This window comes from Colias eurytheme, chromosome 26 (genome assembly GCF_061535395.1).
Source record: "Colias eurytheme isolate Ceu_HAF_F1 chromosome 26, ilColEury1 Martin Lab GWU primary, whole genome shotgun sequence".
Lineage (NCBI taxonomy): Eukaryota > Metazoa > Arthropoda > Insecta > Lepidoptera > Pieridae > Colias > Colias eurytheme.
The window spans coordinates 7,024,691-7,047,399 of NC_143005.1; the positions used below are offsets into that span (position 1 = coordinate 7,024,691).

The 22,709-nt window shown below is 33.1% G+C and overlaps 2 protein-coding genes across 2 annotated transcripts; both read right to left on the reverse strand.

Annotated features, from left to right (window-relative positions):
- Window positions 1–7,512: 7,512 nt before the first annotated feature.
- Window positions 7,513–9,621, reverse strand: LOC149897257 (uncharacterized). Its single transcript, XM_090116564.1, has 2 exons — window positions 9,010–9,621; window positions 7,513–8,814 (listed from the first exon to the last, which is right to left on the reverse strand). The coding sequence occupies exons 1-2, from the start codon at window positions 9,619–9,621 to the stop codon at window positions 7,513–7,515; spliced, it is 1,914 nt and encodes a 637-aa protein (XP_089972690.1).
- Window positions 9,622–14,031: 4,410 nt separating this feature from the next.
- Window positions 14,032–21,629, reverse strand: LOC149897258 (protein FAM114A2). Its single transcript, XM_090116905.1, has 10 exons — window positions 21,341–21,629; window positions 21,002–21,178; window positions 20,487–20,702; window positions 19,101–19,290; window positions 18,479–18,727; window positions 17,691–17,816; window positions 16,363–16,510; window positions 15,406–15,588; window positions 14,632–14,755; window positions 14,032–14,308 (listed from the first exon to the last, which is right to left on the reverse strand). The coding sequence occupies exons 1-10, from the start codon at window positions 21,500–21,502 to the stop codon at window positions 14,234–14,236; spliced, it is 1,650 nt and encodes a 549-aa protein (XP_089973031.1). The 5' UTR covers window positions 21,503–21,629; the 3' UTR covers window positions 14,032–14,233.
- Window positions 21,630–22,709: the final 1,080 nt, after the last annotated feature.

A 22,709-nucleotide genomic window follows, 5' to 3' on the forward strand; every position in this document is an offset into this window, starting at 1 on the left:
AAAAAATAAGGAAATGTTTTTAATAGATCGACTTAGATCAATACGTTTTTATTGTTCTGAACCAAGTTCTGAACCTACAAAAAGGTTTGTACCTATAACAAGTCAGGAACAAGTCATAAATGCTCTCACCTGTTGCCGCGTTTTATGTACAGGCGCCAAAGTTTATTGGAAAATTATATAAGTATGTAAACTGAAAGAATAAAAACTAAATTGTCTATTTACTTACTAGCATACTGCATTATTACTGAATAATGTTACATGTAGTACTGAACAATAATTACATTACTTAATTATTTTGTAAAAGTACCACGGATATAACCACAATTATTACGAACGAAGTCATGTGAATCTTATGGGATATCATTATGTATTAATCATAATTAAGATTAGCTTGTATTTTATTTTTATTACAACAAAAATTTAAAATTTGAACAAAATAATAAAAAAATATAGACCGTACCTACGCGACGTAGGTACCTACTTACAATATTATAAAGGATGGATGTGAAAAGACTAAGGAGAGACATGTTTGCATTGTATTATTAAAAATAGGTAACTATTGTGAATATTTAAATAATTGAGACATTTGCAAACTATATTAAATATAGGTAATACCTATATATGTACCTATATATTATTACATATTATATCAATAAAAAAGAAAACGTACGCAATCGATATAAATAATGCAGTCTCTAGGAATAAGGTATAAACTATAAAGTCCATAACAAGTAACAAGTTCCTTAGTGCAGGAAGACAATTCCTTGTACACCCTATGATAATTACCTTTACTCACACTTCAAGAATTCTTGTAAAAGTCCAAATTCGCCGCTCAATTTTATTAGCCATTGTTGCAGTACGCTATAAAATTATGAATTGGCATGAAACGTTGCCGGTGGTAATAAAAATGTAGTCAAATTTTATATTATTTTAAGTATGGTGAAAGAATTTAATAACGTCGCGAGGATCTAAGATGTTTTTAAAGGTATTCATCATTGGCAAGCATATAGTCCAATCACTGCTAATATAATACCGAACAGGTACTGGGTATACTGTCTAATACCTTTTTTAAAAATTTCTTACATCATTGAGTCCAAATAGGGAGATATTTGGACACAATGACTTAAAAAAAATGAATACGGATTCACCGGCAAAGACGCAGACAATTTGCTGTCCTATTGCCTATTTATACTATGCAAGTGTAATCTAATTTTGCTTGGCTAACTAATTAAAAATAACAAAACATAAGCACCGACTTCGAAAACATACGCAGTTTCTTTGCGAATATTATAAATGCCTATAGATATGAGAACATACTTTTATATGTCTGTGAAAATACCTTAACATCCGTACCATTTCAATACTTACAGTAATTAATTAAAAATAATGCGATTATATCTCGCTAATTATAGAAAAGAACGTATAGGGTCAAGAACCTTAAGGCGCGATTAAACAAATTGAAGCAGCCAATTATTGAATGATAAAATTTCTGAACGTAGTACCTATTAGTCTGTGGTAGTACATATCCGGCGTTGCAAGTACTCAGGCTTTGACTTCCGGTTCTCACGAAAACTATGAGAGTCAACGCATAAATGTAGATTTTAGATTTTTTTACCGACTTCATGAAACTTCTATTTGTTATTTTGGATGCAGAATGCAAAACGAATGCTTTATTTATTTATTTATGACACTTGATTGTACAATACCAGTAAAAAAAAAATACAATTTAACAAGGAGGACATGAATATGGTAAGCACAATAGGCGGCCTTATTGATTAAAGCAATCTCTTCCAGGCAACCATAAAAATAATTTATTTTGGTACGCGACATCATTCCTGCAATTAGGTAATGTGAATTAATTTTTTACTAACTCACCTTCTAATTTTATGAACCGAACAGTAGGTAGGTCCTTTGTCATACTAAAAAGGCTGTACCGTGTTTAAGAAAATTAAACCAATACATATTAGTTACTACTAGATAATTTACCTTTATAATATTTTTTCATTGCCGAAACCGATCTTGAAGATAATGCTATACAGGGTGGAAATTAAACTAAAATAAAAGCTACTAGCTAGTAGTATTAAATTTAAAATTCTCACACGTAGGTAGGTCATTCGATGATCCGATGTAGGTAATTAGAACTAGCATGCAAAACCAATACTAATAGTTAGGATAAATGTTTATTCTCTCCTAAATACACGGTAAGTTCACTAATTGGTAGCTCATACTTTGACGTAAGTTCAAAGTTGGTCTAAAAACATTCGAATTATTGGTTTATTGAGGCTAGAATTAGTATCTAAGTTGTTTTAGCAGCTAAGAATAAACGTGATAATAGGTACCTAACTATACTTGAAATAAGATTGTTGTCTTCCATATTGTTAAGTTTCAGTAATTTGAAAGTTTTAACAATGTTATGCATTTTTCAATCGAATATAAATTGGTATGATCAAATGCAGTAACTATCTCAATACAAAGTTAAGTGTAAAAAAGTTAAGTAGAGTAAGTATCTATTGTGACAAATTACGGACTTTTTGCCCACGAAAAATATTTTGTAAACATACTTATGTTAATATTCCAAAGTTAATTACAAACTAATATCTAATACTAACAAATCACCACTGTACGGTGTACGCAGCGTAATAAAAATAAATAAAATAAAACATAATAATATGTACCTACTTCATTACTCATTTAACCCATTACTCTTTTGCACACACCTGACATATCGACAATACGCAATCATATAAAATTGCCCCAAATCAATAGCTTATTATATCATTGTGTAGCCAACACGCAACAAAATAAATTGTTTTTACAAAACACGTGCCCATGTTTACATCCGAACCACGCGTTTTTAATTTCACAAAACAATAAGTATCGGAAATGATTATGAAATTAATAATTGAAAAAGCAAGCCAATATGGCATGGCAATACCGTGAAATTACATGGTGACACAACTGTTTGGACTGTCAAAATGAATCTTAATTATAGTATTTTGAACCGTATGTATATAATTTGAAGGTATATTTTCTAATGATACGAATTGTGTTTTATTTGGGGTGGATTTAATAACTAATGACAATATTGTTTTGCGGTCTCTATGATTATCGAAATGTAATTGCATGTTTGTATGAAATGGAATCGATATTTAATATTTATCATTAATGGTAATGTAATTTAATTGTTTTTTATTTTTGACTAGCTACGCCCCTCGGTTTCTCCCGCGTGGCTCCACTCCTATTGGCCTTAGCGTGATGTTATATAGCCTATTATAGCCTTCCTCGATAAATTAGCTATCTAACACCAAAATAATTTTTCAAATCGGACCAATAGTTCCTGAGATTAGCGCGTTCAAACAAACAAAAACAAACTCTTCGGATTTAAAATATTATTTAGTATAGAAGTACCTACTTATAGATTATTTATTATTTGTGCAAAATGTATTGATTACTTTTTGTTTAAATAGTTCAAACATTTAACATAAGTATTTACTTTAAAACCTAAAAATAGGTCAAACAAATACGTTTCTGCCCAGTAAAAAAAAACTGTTACGCCATTTAGTTCTTGCATTGTCAATTGAAAATATGAAATAAACAATTGCAAACCAGATTGTAAAATATAATGAAACACATTTACAAGCCTCTTATGAATGAAATTTACGATTTCTTTGAAACTACCCGCTATTTATCGTAAAATTGTAAAATATTGGCAAAGCAATAAACTATAAAGCTCTCGAGGAGCACATTATAGCTTTCATCTAGTGAAGTGAGGTTGTAAAAATGGCGGAAATGGACACAAAGAGCACTTACACCGCGCTTTCCGGTACTGTCGCGGTGAGAAGTGCTTTCGACACCTGTCGTTTCGAGTGCTTTGTTTTATTGGTTTTATTTGATTTTAGAAAGGAATAGATGTTTTAGACTAAAGTTTGTTTTATATAAAATTCGTCGAAATTTTTTATGAATACGAATAGATTTATCGGTCACATTTTCGACCATAGGTGACGTGTTTGACTCAGTCTCGTGAACTCCTCATTTGGTTTTATTTGTCATGACAAGGCAGCATTTTCTTTTGAAAGGAGAATCTTTTAATTTACTTTAATACACAGGTTGAATTTTGTAAAAATAACAGACATAGCTACATAAAGTTTTACTATATCAATATCAAGCATAAGGATGATTACAAATTAAATGTAGCAGTTTTCTAATAAGTATTGAATAAACTGATGTTCGCAAATATTATGTATCATAATATATTATATAATAAATTATTGTTTTTATAAATAAAAATATTTTCACCATATTTTTAGTTTTTAATTTTCTAGCCGAGTGTACTCTTAGTTCTACCTGAGAAGCATTCGGAAGTAGTATTGTCTCACGCCCGCTGGTGCGTTGATGCGGATTTTTTTTATTATTTCAACGTATTTATTACTCGGCCATTTTGTGTAAATCTGTAACAGTGAGACAAGCTGTTTTCTGTGACGTTGTTCGTGAATTAGATTGTAAAGAGTTGTAGGAATTGACAAATAAATCTTTTAAATTTTAAACTAAACATCAGAAGTAGATAAAACCTATAATATTATTAGTGTTTTTTTGGTTGTTTTATTCAAGATGTAAGTCATTGTACGTCTACAAAAGACGAAGGTGGATTCAAAGCTTCGTCTTTCGTAAACTTCTTCACATAAAAGTAATTAATAATAATCAAATAACACGAGTTACTTTTTTTATCCGATTTCTCTTGAATTATATTATGTCAATTAAATCAAAGCAAATAATATATTTTATAATTTAATTTTTCCAAGGGATTTTCACATGCTAAACGATGTATTAGCGAAACTTAAATTCTAACCATTTCTAATTTCCAAACGGATTATAACCAGATGCGTTATGCACCTTTCCAAAAGGTGTATTCCGATTTACGAATGCGCCATGCGCACGCGCATACAATATCGTTTGATTTATTGCCGATTTTGTCAATTGTCATTCAGTTAAAGAGTTTCCTGCCATTACCAAATATAGTAACACATTTGACGAACACGTACGGTCTTGGGGTTTAATGAAAGCGTTCATTTTGTTTTTACTCTTTCAGGATGTGAATGGATACGTGGAATCTTAAGTACTTAGTATAGCACTGTGTGTTAGTTGATAATTGAATCATTAACTTTTACTGTACAGGATTGGATTTATAAAAATGTAGGCTGACTTACTCGCTAATCTTGTGGTTATGACTTATATTATCTTCTTGATTTAATTATTTTTTTAATAAATCAATAAAAAAGACTTTACCTTTAATAAAACAATCCTTCCTCTTTTGTTAATTACGTTACAAAACGTAACATTAAAAAAATCTATGATTTTTTAAATAAATAAATTACATCACCGCAGAATTTTTTACTGAAGAAAACTTAAAAAAATCATAACTCGTAAACACAGCTCGTAAACGAGGAATAATTTGGAAAATCCAAAAGTGCACGCCTCATAATTTTTTTTAATAAATATTTATTAATTATTATTTTTGTTTATTTAATAACAATTAAACCACATCGAATCAGACCCTGAAAAATGAAAGGGTTCTATTCCTGAGCATACTCAAGCGTAAGAGAAAAAAAAAGACTCGATTAGTAAAGTATTTCGGTCGCTATCGTGTTAACAAGAAAAAGGATCCGCACATACAGACACACGGACGTCCAAGACAGAACTTTTTTAAACTGTTTTTTAACTAGTTTAAATAACAAAAATGACATCAAAAATATCATGAACGTTAAAAATAGTGTTTTTTCTTAATATGTGTGTGTATGTATTATCTTACAAGTGCAATGTATGATACATAAAGACATTTTAAGTTTGAAAAATCAGATGTTTTGCGCGAAGTGACAGTAGTACCCACCTCAACGCTTCGCTTATGAGGCGTGCAAAAATCGGCTAACATATTCGGTTGGTAAGGTTCATGGGGTATATTCATTATTCTGATCTGATTCATTATATAAGGAATCTATAAAAAATATTGACTTCAAGGTTTCGTCATCCTGTATTACAATTTACATCTAAATGTATTGAAAAGTTCACAAATGTTTTCGTTAGTAGGTATTTGGTGTAAGTAGCTATAATTAATCAATAAATAAAACAACATTATAAAACATACCGACCTAAAGCGGGTTCGAATCTCGCTTTAAATCGAAATTTTAATTAAATTGATTTCTCCATTACCTGTAAAACCTTGTAAGTACAAACTTTAATTGGAATGCTTTTTTATCTTCCTTTTTTATAAGCTCCAATTCAAACACATGTTAAAGGTCTACCCAGATGCAAAATCAACCCTTACAATTAGTATACCAGGTGTCAGTGACTTGTAAATTGTAATTTCAATAATACAACAGATAATATAATAATACTATAATAATGGATTTACTCGTGTTTATAACAATGTATTGAAATTACAGCCCGTGCTGTATGCCCGTGCGTATTATGTTTTAAATTGTTTGATTTTTAACGCGTGTCCTACACGCTTATGTATTTAGGTTGGTGACAAAGCTTATTTTGTTATATATATGAATTGTAATTTTTGTTTGTAAGTTATTTTTTTTAGGAAAAGTGTTGGGTGTAGTAATAATAATTTGTAGGAATATTTATTCGATCTAGTAGTCCCCTTATTAGTAATTTGATAAAAAATAAGCATTATAGAGATTTGGTGTATTGGTATAATAATTTTTATAACTACCACGGAAAAGAAAATCATCGATCATTACATTCCACCGTACATTCTTATTTCATACCTACTCAATAATATTTTTTTTTAAATTTCATATTTTAATCACTAGTATTTCTTTTCTTAAATAAATATAGCGATTTTCCTCAATCGATCAACACAAAGCAAATAATTCTGCGAAACCTCGTCTTTCGCGTTCCAAATGTCACGGAATCGCAAATCGAACCCTTTTGGGCAGATGTGATGACAATGGCTTTTGTAATGTAAAGAATAGCATAGATAGCACTGTATTTAATTTAATTCATACGTAGACAAATGACCGCATTCAAATGTGAAATGACCGATTGTGTGTATCGTACGATTGTGATATTTTGTAAAATCATGTACTTAATCGTTAAGTTTAATTTATATATTATTTATTTATTTATTTATTTATTAACACTTTAATGTGCTGGCATACAAATAAATTCTTAAAATTAAAACTTAAAACTAGTCCAGCACAGAAGGCGGCCTTATCACTTAAGAGTGATCTCTTCCAGGCAACCTACTGTGTGGAGTAATATTATGAAAAAGGAGGTAGGTAGGAAGTACAAATATATATATTATATATTTATATACATACATAAATATATGATCTATTATAATTACATATTACATACATATGAAATATTATATATATTATATATAATATAGTATAATACATATACAAATAATAATTATACATATTACAATAATACATACATACATAAACTCATACTGTAGTTTAGATAGAAAAATAAATAAAAACACAAATAATAAATTAATTAATCTTAATAATCCGAGTTAAATGCTAGGTTCAAGTAGTGATTTCGGACTTGTTTGGTAAAGGTGGACAGCGTTTGAGCTTGTCGGATGCTAACTGGCAGGGAGTTCCATAATCTGGTGGCCCTTACGGTAAAAGAGCCACCGTAGAACTGTGTGCGGTGCGGAGGCATAGACAGCACTAACCTGTCCACAGATCGGAAAGAATAGCTATCACAGTGCAGGAATTGGAACTGATCTTTTAGGTAAGAAGGAGTTTTGGGATTGAAGAGGATTCGATACAGGAGTTGTAGGTAATGAACATTCCGGCGAAGGCGGATCGGGAGCCACTTGAGCTTCTTACGAAAATGAGAAACGTGGTCATATTTACGGAGACCGTAAACAAACCGAATACAATAGTTTTGAAGTCGCTCAAGTTTATCCAATTGCTCAGATGTTAAGTCTAAAAAGCAAGCATCAGCGTAGTCAAGAATAGGAAGGAGAAGGGACTGTGCTAACATAATTTTGGTCGGTATGGGTAAAAAGTTACGGAGGCGTCGTAAGGAGTTAGATGCAGCGTATAATTTACGACTGATATGCTGGAGATGCTGCGACCAACAGAGCGTTTGATCCATAATTACACCTAAGTTCTTTACTTGATTGCTGAAAGGAATACCCTCGCACCCAATTTTAACACTCGGCAGAATTCCCCAGTCAATCTCTGATATAAGGTACTGACTTCCAACAACGATCACTTGGCTTTTGGAAGGATTAATCTTAAGTCCAAATTCATCACACCATTTTACTATTGTTGCAAGTTCAGCGTTAATAGTGTTAATAGAATCGGATAAATTACTGGGTGTAGAGTGAATGTAGATCTGTACGTCGTCAGCAAACATATGGTAGAGAGAAGTTATACGAGAGGAGAGATTATTAATGAAAATGGCGAATAGGAGAGGTGACAAGACGCCACCCTGTGGTACACCAGCGGGAACAGCACACCAAGAAGAATGTTTACCATCCAACAAGATACGCTGCCGCCGATCACCCAGGTAATTTTGAAACCATTCGAGTACTGTAGGGGAGAAGTTAATTAGGCGTAACAAACCCAGTAAAATATCATGATTAACAGTGTTGAATGCGTTACTAAAGTCGAGAAGACACAATATGGTGAGTTGTTTATTGTCCATAGCTGCACGGATGTCATCAGTGACCTTAACGAGAGCAGTAGTCGTGCTATGACCAGGACGGAAACCGGATTGGAAAGGAGAAAGTATGCTATGAGTGTTTAAGTATGAACTTAATTGAGCATGGATGATGCGTTCGAGGACCTTGGAAAGGAAAGGTAAAATAGAGATAGGACGGAAATCAGAAAAACAATTTGGATTGGATTTTTTAGGAAGAGGAATAACCTGAGCATCTTTCCAAGAATTTGGAAATTTGCCAGAGGTAAGTGAGAAATTAAAGATGTGGGTAATGACAGGAGCAATAATATCAAGGATAGGAAGGATCATATTACGACTTACAAGGTCAGCACCGACTGCGTTCGAAGATATGGACAATATCGTCTTCTTAACTTCTCCCACAGTGCATCGTTTAAAAAAGAACGGGGGAAAATTAGGAGCAGAGGTGGTAGAAAGAGAATTAAGTGTCTGTTGTATAGTAGAAGCATTAAGGTTGGAAGATGATGAAAAATGAGCGTTTAAAGCGTCAATATTAAAGTTATTACGTGAACACGCGTAGGATGATTTACCAACTCCTAAGGATTTTAGAAACTTCCATATTGAAGAGGGGTCGCCGTTCTCGACCGAGTTATGGATATGGCGTCTTTGTGCATCTCTACACAGTATGTTGCAACGATTACGGACGTTCCTATATTTTTCACGCAATTGATCCGTTTTTGCTGTCTTCAATTTAGCCTTTGCACGATTTTTCCTATTCATAAGAGATTTGATTTCAGGTGAGAGCCAGGGCGCAGGCGTATGTTTCTTTTTGACAAGTTTAAGAGGTGCACGTTTGTCATATAACGCAGTGACTAAGTCGTAAAAAGTACTTACTTTTAAGTCGATGGATTCAGCATTTATAACAGTCTCCCAGTCAGTGTCGTGTGCATCAGCCAAAAGGAACTCAGTATCCATACCGGCAAAATTACGAAGCAGTACAGAGGAAGGTTTAAATTTGGGAGGACGGAGTTTATAGGATACGTAGATAAGATCGTGATAGGAAAAAGCATCAGCAGAGCACTGACCGTGCTTGGATACGGAATTGGGAGAGGAAACTATTATAAGATCAAGGAGGGAAGGGGAACATCCGGGGAAGAAGTGGGTTGGGTTAAGAGGAAGTGTGTGAAGATTATGAGAGTGAAGGAGAGACAGTAGTTTCCTACTTCGGATATCACCTTTCCGTAGGCATGTATTGAAATCACCCATGAAGATAAGGTGGGTGTATAGTGGGGACAATTCATCAAGAAGGACTTCTAAGGAGGAAAAATAGTTAATTGTTAGGGAAGGACTATAAAAGACTCCGAGAAGGATTTTTGAATTGGAAAGTAGGATTTCTATAAGGAGATGCTCGGTGCCGTTATTGGGTGAAGGTTGAGGGGAACAGCGTATAATATTATAGGAGATATGAGAACGGAGATAAATTGCCACACCACCCCCACCTTTACCAATGCGATCATTACGGATAAGGTGAAAGCCAGGAAGGAGATAGTTTTGGGAAGGGAGTGTAGGTTTAAGCCATGACTCGGATACTAGGATAGCATGGATGTTTCTTGATACAAATGATGCAAGCATTTCTGGGAAATGAGCCGGAATGCTCTGAGCATTAATATGGACAGCATTAAAGTTCTTAAGTGAATCACTAAATAGAGAAGAAAGAGTAAGGTCGAGAGGAGGGGAAGAAGCACTATGAAAACTACTCTCATCACTATCTGTTGAACCTAAAGAGCACGAAAGACTATCTAAAAACTCGGTGTTTATGTCTGACATAATTAAAACAATGTATAAATAAGAAGATATATAAGATAGATAGATATATAAGATAGATAGATATTAATTTTAAAATTAAAAAAAAAATAACTTAAAATAGATAAGTGCACACATAGAACTTGACGTAATTAGGGTACTGTAAGCTTGCTTCATTTTAATATTAAACAAATTAAATAAAATGCGCTGTATAACGGCGCATCCATTACTTGGTCTGTGGCGCATCCATACAATTTTTTCGATTGACAGACGCAACAGTTTGTTGAGGTTTTTAGAACCTCCGAAATATTTTAATTCTTTTGATAATTGTATCATAATTTTTCTATAGGCGGGTTAATAGATCACATAATATCACAGTAGCTCTATCTCTACCATGAGTTTACGCACACGATACTCGCTAGCGATTGTAGTAAGCGGTTTGTATAAAATTTCGTACAGCGCCCCTAGTGTGCCCGGTGCCGTAGCGGAACTAAAAAGGAGGTGCATGTGGGTGCAATAGTACTACAGTAGATAACGTATAGTAAACTATACTACACTCGCTGTAGTAACCATACAATTTTTGCACCATGAGTTCTAATTTTGACATATGTCATAGTTTATAACTATTCGACGATAGATACGTCATTCACGGTAAAATATTATTCCATTGAAAAGTTACATTTGGGGTTGCATTTTTTAGAGGACGCAATTTTATTTTTTTGATGTATAGGGGGGTTCAGTGTGAAGCTATCACCAAGTTTGTGGGGTCGCCACCCTTGTCCCACGGCCGCCATCTTGAAAATAGCGGTTGATAATATGGTTTTTACGATATATCTCTTTAACTATTTATTTGATCAAAAAAATTGTTAACATTGTTTGTTGCAAATTAAATTCTCTACAACTTTGGTCCAGTAACTTTTGTCGTAGAACTATAAATAAAAAAGTTATAAGCGAAAATGTTCAGAAATTAGAGATAAGTAGGTATTTATATTTTTCAATAAAACTTTTTTTTATCATTTTACGAAGAAATGATATCAGACCATTATTGTAGATTGTTTTTTGAGGAACAACTTTTATATACAACATTTTTTCATTAAGTAAATAGCTAAGATTTTACAGCGCACCGAAGTGAGTACTATTTTTCAGTACTCTTAACTATACCGTCCCCCGTCTTACAATGTAAATATTATATGATTAGTAATAGACTATAAGCCCGCATAGGACAAAAATATGGGTCAAATGAACCACCAGGGGACATATCTAGAACGATAGCAGAGCAAAAAATAATAAGATTCATCACTATGCCGTCACTTGTAAGCTGTCCAACTGAGTGCAGATGAGAATTGAAAAGTACAGGTAGACTCGGTAAATTTTAGTCATATATTTTTGTACGGCATTCTTAACCATCGATAGATCCATTAAAAATAATAAGAAACCGCTCAGTGCCGTACAAAAATGGTGGTCCACCAAGTCGGAATTTTTATTTAATTTCCGAGAGTTACCCCGGTAACTCTCGGAAATTAAATAAAAATTCCTAATACTGCTTTTAATCCATTATTCCGCAACGCCGTACAAAAATCATGGGGACAAGGGGAAAAAATCGAGAGATGCAATCCCCTCTCTTTCCCCACTCCAGGGGGTCATTTGACTAAGTACGGCTTCGGTTCCAAAACATTATCTAGCACTCAAAAGTACTATTAAAAGCAATGCCATCAAAAAATAATTGTTCTTTTAAATGTATACCAATAATCATCTTAATTTCATCTAATTCTTGATATAAAGAGCTGTAAGGTCATTTGACCCTGTACGGGAACTTTTTTTTAACATGATATTGTAAAATTCAATTGTTGTATAGTATTGCCGTTCAAAAGAAACCGTTCTAAAAAAAGTTATAGAGAAATGCAAAACCAGAAATTTTGTTAAAGTTTAAACATCGTAGATTAATGAAATATAATAGTTTTCTACACTTTATCCGTTGTTTTAAATAGTATTAACATAGATAAATTAGGAAAAAACGATGCCGTACATTTTTGTGCAGACCACATCTTTTAGGCTGATGAAAGCGACGAAAGCTACAATTTTAAGAGTGCTTTATGGCCATTTGATACAGTACGGCATTAACATATTTTTACCCAACTACGGCAAAGCAAAAGGAGGGTTATGGTTGTTTACAGGTCATGTATGTATGTTCATCTATTCCCTCGTAACTTCTAAACTACTTATCAGAATTCGACAAATGACATATCATTAGAAGAGTCTGAATTGTTCACTGGATAACCAACGACCAGCTAGCTAAAGGCTAAATGGGGTTTCACAAAATCTAATGTGGCGCCCTCTAGCGGACAAAACATACAGAGTAAAAAAATAAAGTTAAGATAAATATGCAGTGTTTGGTATCATTTGAAAGCGCTTTACTTGTACATTTTGAATATGTATATATTACTAGCATTTGCTTGTGACTTTACCTGTATTCATGGACTGATTGCATATAATTCACATCTTTTCGTTCATAGCTTTTTTATTAGTTCATCAATTTAACGGAGTCCATTCCACCTGACTCCGACTTTCCAAGGTGATAATTAACCACCTCGAGCTTCTTAATATTAATGTATATTTATATTTTATTATAAAAATATAAAGCAAACATTTCGTTATATGGATTTTTTTCTTTTTCAGATTTTTCCCCTTTGAACCAACGAAAATGTACGGCACATGAAAAAATATTATCTATGCATAAAATACTTTAAAAATAAATTTATTTCGTGTTGTGTCAAATGACCCCCTGGAGTGGGGAAAGAGAGGGGATTACAACTCTCGATTTTTTCCCCTTGTCCCCATGATTTTTGTACGGCGTTGCGGAATAATGGATTAAAAGCAGTATAGCAATAGTATGACACAGATGCCGTACATGGTCAAATGACCAAATTTACCCCCGGTAACTCTCGGAAATTAAATAAAAATTCCGACTTGGTGGACCACCATTTTTGTACGGCACTGAGCGGTTTCTTATTATTTTTAATGGATCTATCGATGGTTAAGAATGCCGTACAAAAATATATGACCAAAATTTACCGAGTCTACCTGTACTTTTCAATTCTCATCTGCACTCAGTTGGACAGCTTACAAGTGACGGCATAGTGATGAATCTTATTATTTTTTGCTCTGCTATCGATCTAGATATGTCCCCTGGTGGTTCATTTGACCCATATTTTTGTCCTATGCGGGCTTGTAGTCTATAATATAGATATTATGAAGTAATAAAACACAAAATTATAACAAATTCACTTTATTGTCATAGACTTGTTATATGTTATTTATTACAATTACAAGGAATATATTTTATACAAACAATAAAAATAATATCAAAAGCATATAAATAAGATGGGAAATCATTACTATAATATAGTCTCTTTTATCAAAATTTGTTTATACTTACAGGAAAATAAATGAGAGTAAATTATGTTTTAGAAACTATTAGTGTGCAAGGTTTCATTCAAATAAGTTCATTACTTATTGCGTAAAAGAAAACACACATTAAGATTCTACAAACATAATAATAATTATTATTTTAACTATCTAGGTTGCTTGGAAGAAATCGCTAATAAGCGACAAGGCCTTCAATTTGTACATATTTATATATTGTGATATTTTTATTGTGTTTTGTTTAAAAACCAATATAGTTTTTTATACTATTATAAAGAAGATGCCATATCCATCCATGATAAATCTATTGAATCCATTTATTTTTTAAATATATTAAATGTTATTATAGTTTATACTAATTTTAAACTGCGCCTATTTGAATGATTGGCAAGGTCAGCTGGAACGCGTTTTCGATGTACTTTGAACTATTACCGGCCTGTAAAGAGAAAAATATAAATTAACAAAAATTAAGTTTAAATTTAAGACTGAATAATAATAATTTGTTTTTATTAGTCTCCACCGGGAATCGAACCCAGGAACCCTCGGTGTTACACGCGTCAACCACTGTACCGAGGAGGCGGTCTTAATAATATAAGGATGCCAATACAATAAAAAAAAATATTAGTGAAATAAAATGGTTTTTAATCAGATTTAATGTCCAACATATAAATTCATTTCGCTGTAAGTTTTAGTTTCTCTTTCTCCCTTTCCACTATACACTATATTCTATCTCTTTTCCTTAGCTTGTATACAACTTACCTCTAGGAATATATTAGTGATATAATTATTTATAACATCCTTTTCTTCGTCGGGTAATTGGGTGAGTTTCTCGGTGAACAACGTCGCCATTTCACTTATATGTTTCGTTAGAACTACTGTTAATCTGAAATTTGAATAATATGTATATTATAATTATTTTTTTATGTATTAGTTTTTAGAAGAAATTAAAGTTTATTGGTACATAAGATAGAAGCTCAACTATACAACTGTTTCGGCTCTCAAAATGAAATACTTTGGTGTAGTGTGTTGCATAAATGTGAAAAAATACTTTCACATTTTTGCAAAAATTTTCATTAATCCATCGCTGCCATTCGTAGTGATGTGATGTTTTATTATAGCTTTTAAAGCGTACTGACTTGCGTGCAGTTTCTGTGCTTTCGAACGTGTGCGCAGTGGGTGTGGTAAACCCAGAAATTGAATATGAGTATAGAATGTATTATGTATCTACGCTATATTCATTGCTTAGATGCATCTGGCTGGCAATGTGTGTAATGAACTTTACAAGCATCTACACTGTATGTAAGCTGTTTGTGAGAATTTATAAGGCATATTGTAAAAAATAGCACCACTTTAACTACTACGTGATTGTATGTTGTTTATGTGAGTTTTAAAAGAAAAATGTAGATTTTTTCACTGTGTCCATGTGTATTTTCTGTGAAAGAAGCCATACAAACGCTATGCTACAAAAACGCAGCCACGGGTGCCACACACCCGGCGAGTGTGTCTATGTACCAGCTATATCACAGTACTCACTGCGCAAGCGCGTCCGCCTCGTCGGCAGTAGAGCGGCGCGGCTTCACCAGCAGCATCTCGCACGTCTTGTGGTAGAGCTGCACGCACAGCGCGGTGCCGCACGCGAGGCAGCTCACGGCGCGCTTGTACACTGCGCGCGGGACGCCGGGTGTGGTGGACCCGGCCAGCGTGTCCGTGTACTGTCTGTGACGAAAATATTAAAAATATAAACATCATGTTAAACAAAAGTCAATTTAATCAGTGAAAACAATAATAAAAATTATATTAAGACACGATTTAATAAACGCAAGTGATAATTATAAGCTCACTAGCGGTCCGCCCCGGCTTCGCCCGTGGTACCTACATGTTTAAACTATCCTATCTCTCAAGTTGGATCGAACTGCACATGGTGTGCGAATTTTATTATAATCGGTTAAGTGGTTTAGGAGTCCATTGAGGACATTGAGGACAAGGACTGTAAGCTTTTTTGGAGATTTTAACAACAAAGACAATAAACAAAGGTTGATTAAAATATCATAAAATTCACAGATCTATGATACATAGTTTTATAAGAATATTTACTTCCACCCTTGGGGAGCGTGAAGTGCAAATTAATTGAAAATGTCAACTAAACTTCCCTTGTATATTGTCTTGTATAAAACAACTCACACAGGCGACACACAATACATCATATAAAAATTAATTTACATTGATTATTTGATTTAACAACAACAGACACAACTTAACTTCTTACTTTAAAAGCGGCAAACTTAAAAAAAAAGACGGGTTGCACTGGGGGAGGGCCGGCAGAAGTGAAAACTTGATTATTAACGTTGAGCATGTTTGATATTTTGGAATGGTATCCGTCTTACGCTTTTTCGATCAGGTCACGTGTCCTGACGCGAGTTTAAGATTTTATACCCTTTTACAGAAAAAGTGCTCAACGCCGCTAAAGAAGTTTTCACTTGAAAATCTTACTTAATAAGTGGCTGAAACTGCATCTTCAGTCCAATATCTCTTGTAGCCCGCTGCAGTTTCTCGTGGAATATATCCTCCTTGGACATGTCCGGCGGATGCTCTTCATCATCAGGGTCATCGTCTTCGTCTTCTGGCATCTCGCAGAGCTCTGGAAATTGTTGGGTTAATATAAGTATGAGACAAAGCAGAGGTGGTGATTTGTAGCTTGATTTAAATACATAGTTAATCCATACTAATATTATAAATGCGAAAGTAACTCTGTCTGTCTGTCTGTTACTCAATCACGCCTTAACTACTGAACCAATTTGCATGAAATTTGGTATAGAGATATTTTGATACCCGAGAAAGGACATAGGCTACCTTTTATTGCGAAATATGTACCACGGGCGAAGCCGGGGCGGACCTCTAGTCCATACTAATATTATAAATGCGAAAGTAACTCTGTCTGTCTGTCTGTTACTCAATCACGCCTAAACTACTGAACCAATTTGCATGAAATTTGGTATGGAGATATTTTGATACCCGAGAAAGGACATAGGCTACTTTTTATTGCGAAATATGTACCACGGGCGAAGCCGGGGCGGTCCACTAGTTTAATATAAATGAAGAGTGAAACAATTTATATATTATTTATTTATTTATTTCTAAAAGGTACCTTACAGCTAAACATAAATTAAATATAACATTATACAATACTATACGCCAATTACAAGGTACACCAATAACAATCAGATACAGTGTGTGAGCAAAAAAGAAAACATAAAAGATACAGTACTAATAATAAACAAATCCTATATTACAATTAAGTATAAAGGTAACATTATGCAATAATTAAAATAAGAGTTATTTAAAGATTAATATAAGCTAAAAAGTAAAAATCAAATCCATCCATAAATCTACTTGATGCACAAATACAAGATATTTGTAAGTAACTTTTATTTTTAAAAAATGTAGATTGTTTGAAAGAGATCTTTAACCCATTGAGCCCCAAGCGGCCCGATCGGTCCACGACACAATAGATTTTCTATTGTGTCTGTGATTCCGGGGCCTGAGTTATTAATAAAACTGCTTAATGTTAAAGATGACTTACTTGCATATAACTTAAATAATGATCTGTTTGCATGTTTTGAAGAATCTTGAAAACTTGTAACTTCCAATGATCAATATAATGAATAACACCTCATTTTCAATAGTGTTTAAAAAAATTAATGTGCATAACTAAATTAATTTCTGTCTATTTGTGCTTCTTCATACATCTTCTACATGAGTTATAGAAATTTAAACTAATCATTATTCTCAGTACCTCTAAAACAAACAAACACACATACCGGCAATCTGCTGCAATGTTTCCTTAATATCCTGTCGCTTGTCAGGCTCAGCGCTACGAAGACGTTCCTCTATCCTCATGTTCACTTGACGGGAAAGCATTTCCAATGCTTCTAGGTGTACTAGACCTGGGATAATTAATAAAATCATTCCTTGTTTATTAGATGCGATGTCGTAATCTATACTCATACTAGCGGTCCGCCCCGGCTTCGCCCGTGGTATCTACATGTTTAAACTATCCTATCTCTCAAGTTGGATCGAACTACACATGGTGTGTGAATTTTATTATAATCGGTTAAGTGGTTTAGGAGTCCATTGAGGACAAACATTGTGATTTGTGACACGAGATTTATATTTATTAAGATTATAAAGCTGAAGAGTTTGTTTGTTTGAATGCGCTAATCTCAGGAACTACTGATCCGATTTGAAAAATTCTTTCGGTGTTAGATATTCCATTTATCATGCTAAGACCAACAGGAGCGGAGCAATGCGGGTGAAACCGCGGGGAACACCTAGTAAAATATATAATTAAAAAATTATGCAGATACAAAAGTGAAGTATATATTGATTTCTTTTGCATATTTTATTAAGGAACTGTTCATCAAATCAAATATCTAAAAAATATTTTTCCGAAGCTTTGTATTCAAATAAAATCTTATATCTCCTTAACATCATCATCGCACAAATAAAGAAGTCTGATTGAAGAAATAAATGTATGAGTTTAAATAATTTATTGTAATTACTATCAATTGATTAACTTAAGCACAAAAACACATAATAATTAGCTCACCTTCAAAATCATCGAACAGCGATTCATAATGCACTTCCTTTGCCTCCCGTTTCGCTTCCCTTATTTTATCTTCCTCATCTGCTTTCTCTTTCGCCTCCCTCAATATTTGCGATAATACCGGCTTGTCATTATCCAGTCCTAGTAATGCCCGTTTCTTTGCCAGACCTGGGTCGCCATCTTGGAGGACTTCCATTGTCTTTTTGCCTATCGTTTCGAGGGTATCTAGACCCCCTGTTATAACTTTTGTTCCTAAAATTTTGTTTTTATTGGTTAGAATGGAAAAACTGGAGATTTTATTTAAATAAAAATAATTAAGAAACATAGCAGTAGAAAAAGTAGTTTACAGTGAAGTGACTCTCCAGTGAGGACAATATATAAATTATACTTTAAAAAATTTTTAATGCACAAACAATAGCAATTTTTCTTCAAATATGTAAATGTATTATGAATGTTGCAATGTAATTCATAAAATTTATATGTTATTCAACAAAAAACTATAGATTAAGCAGACATTTCGCTTATTAAATGTACAACATTAACCATAAAAATGTAGACAACAGCATATTGCAGATACCTTTTAGTTAAAGGCTTAAAACACAAATAATATTAAAAATAAACTCACCAGTTGTCTCCACAAACTTAGTGACTCCCGATAGCAGACTACCAAACTGAAATGCACTATCACTAGGCACTTCAGATTTAGTATCTGCATTGCTTTGCTCTGTGGCTGATACTTCACTACTTTTTGTTTTACGAGCTAATTCTTCTGGGTCAGGGGCTCCTATGCCAGTTTCGAGGACTGTTGATATGCCCTGAAATGTGTGTATTATAAAATTAACAATAAATATCTATATATATAAAACTCAAAGGTGACTGATATAGTGATCTATCAACGCACAGACCAACCTGCTGGACGTATCGGGCAGAAATTTGGCATGCAGGTAGATGTCATAACGTAGGCGTCCCCTAAGAAAGGATTTTAGAAAATTCATCCCCTAAAGGGGTAAAATAGGGGATAGAAGTTTGTATGAAAGTTTTTATTACTTGGATGTATTTGCATGAAATTTAGCACACATATAGAGGGTAACTTGGATAAACACATAGCATAGGTTTTATCCCGGAAATCCCACGGGAACGGGAACTATGCGGATTTTTCTTTGAGAACGCGGGCGAAGCCGCGGGCGGAAAGCTAGTTTACTATAAAGATAACATAGAGAAGTAAAATTTATGTCTGTTTATTATATCTTCACCTAAAAAAGCATTTTATGCCCAGTCAATATTTATATGACAATGGGAGTGGAATTAATACTTAAAATTTGTTTGCAAAACTAAATTGCAGTTTTACAGATATACAAAAAAGGTGAACAAATTTGGTTTCTCTTTTCTTTTTGAGATATCACAACAATTTTATAACCACAGATTTATACTATATAGGCTGGTTTCTGAATTGAGAATTGATTTTATTAAGTTTTGAAAAAGTTTAATTAACACCAAGAAAATATTTAAGCAGCATTTTACTAAATGTTTATCACTCAATTCAGTATGCAATTACATAATATGTTTATGACCATAACATTTACATATTATACAGAGAGTTCCACCGTCGGTATTATAAGCTCAATGGAGGTTATAGTTCTGCATATGCTGAGTATGTAAAAAATACTTATAAAATTCCAGATGCATTTTTTTTTTCAAATAGATGAATTCTTAAAACTCTTTGTGTACAACCCTAACAAGCAACCTGCCCAACTTTGCCACCCACACGTGAGCTATCGTTTAAGATTATGTTTTCATAGACAAAATGCTCACGCCTCACATTAGCGAAGCGTTATATGCCGGCTGCGCGAACGCATAGAAGAAAACATGAATTTGAAGGAAAAATTTAGCAAAAAAATTTTGGTGTAATTTTGTTGTTGTATTTTTTACGTGATCAGTGTATACAAAACTACAAGTCCCTTCGCGCTTAGTATACCGATAGTGAGACACCCTGTATAGATAGATATCTAACCTGCGACACTTGACTTGTAATGGTACTAATACCAGCAGTAGCTGTACTCAACAGGGTGTCCACACCCCAACCCCAACCCCAGCTGTCACTTTTAGTGGGTGCGGCCAGCTTGTCGGTAACACCTTGAACGTCTGGTGAAACACTCTGAGTGGTGGTAGTTGCCAGCCTATCGGTGATGGTTTGAATATTGTGGTCTGGTTTTTGCTGTTTAGGTGGCTGAAATGTGTTTTATAAGATTTTGTTACAGTTACATTTATGTCATTTATACTTAAGTAATTTATTTTTTATAGTAGATAGTAGATTTATGGTAAATGAGCCAGTAATACAATTGTACTGAAAATGTACACAAAATACCATGTAGAACAAGGACATGAGATTTTAATTGAAGTTAAAATATGTTAATCAAGCAATATGCTAAGCTAATTAATTTTCACAAATATGAGAACCATGCTTAAATTAATTGCCAAAAATATTTAAACATTATTAATTAAATTAATAATAATTTAAATATTTACCTCAGTACTGATGGGATCACTTTGTCCCCAATCATCAAAATCATCCCAGCCGGTGTCTTGAGAACTTTCTTGCTTGGGTTTAGGTTCATTATTTGTTCTAGAAACTTTAGGCTCTTCACTAATTTCAACAGTTTCATTGTCTTCTATTTCAAAGTCATCCCAACCGTCTGTTGCCAACTGAAATTCGTAAAATTATGAATTTTAATGATTATAGTATGAAGTATACTGAGTAACAACCACTTTGTTAAGGGAAATCTTAAAATAATATATTGAACAGAATTTTATTATAAACCGATACATTATATATTTTTATTAGTTAATAAGGATGATACAACATACATTTTTGGATGCATCTGGGGGTTTAGTTTGTGATGTAGGACTATCCAATTCTAAATTATCACTATAGTTTGATGAGGAGTTTCGTTTCTTCCGATCTTTTTTTCCAGAGCTTACATGCCCTTCATCTGCACTTTCAAAGTCATCACTATCGCTTTGAGGCATTTTATAAATTAACTTAAAATTATTAAGAGTATATTAAACTTTGTCTACGTGTTTTTATGATCGTTTACTCAGTTTTTTGACAAATCAAATTTCATCACCAGTGGTCATCGTCATTCATCGTTGACGTCTGTGGTTGACGTTACTTGTCTAAAATGGAACGTTTCGTTTCACAGAAAATATTTTATTAATTCATTATTTATGTACGGTATTGAAGATATATTATTGTGTTTGAGTTATGGAAGTTAATAAAATCGAATGTTTTATTTGTTGTCATGTTTATTTTTGAGCTAATGATTATGTTATACGCCTGTTTTGTCCAGAAACATTAGAAAAGCAGAACCACATTTATAACTGTTGGTAAATATTCTATACGTCAATGTCACATTAAACTGTAATTTTTTTTTATAATAAAACTTTTTTTTATTAAATTGAAAGGGCCTTTTTAAAATTGGAATTTGCAGGAGAATCGGAAGAGAAAATTTTACTTGGAAGCTAAGCTTGGAAGTTAGAAGGAACTTTTATTTTTATGAATATGAAGTAGGTACCTAATATAATTATGGTGATATCTTCAAACGATTGTAACCGTGTTATTTTGAAATTGGAAAATAGTACGTCGACAAATATAATTAAAACAAATGATGGCAGTAAGTATTATTATTTACATAATGTAGCATGTTCAATTGTATGAAGCTTTGTAACTGGAATTGCTTTTTATTTTTATTAAAAATACTTTTTTCTTAGTAGTAAGTAGTAGTAGTACGTAGACATATACCTAAATAATCAATACATAGTAAAGTCGCTTTCTCTGTCACTATGTCCCTTTGTATGCTTAAATCTTTAAAACTACGCAACGGATTTTGAAGGTTTTCTATACTAATATTATAAAGAGGAAAAGTTTGTAAGTATGTATGTATGTATGTATGTATGGTTTTCACGCATAAACTACTGGACCGATTTCAAAAATTCTTTCACCATTAGAAAGCTGCATCTTTACTGAGCAACATAGGCTATATTGCATTTTCAAAAAAATTAGAGATCCTTACCAAAAATGCAATAATGTAACCCAAGGTGTAAAAAAATCCTCAATAAAACTTCTGTCATCGCGTGCGCTGCGGAATCTATTGAAGATAGAACAAAAAAATGTTCTACGGTATTATAGAATGGATCAATATCTACAAGAAAGTCCGCGATACCATATGTCCATCTT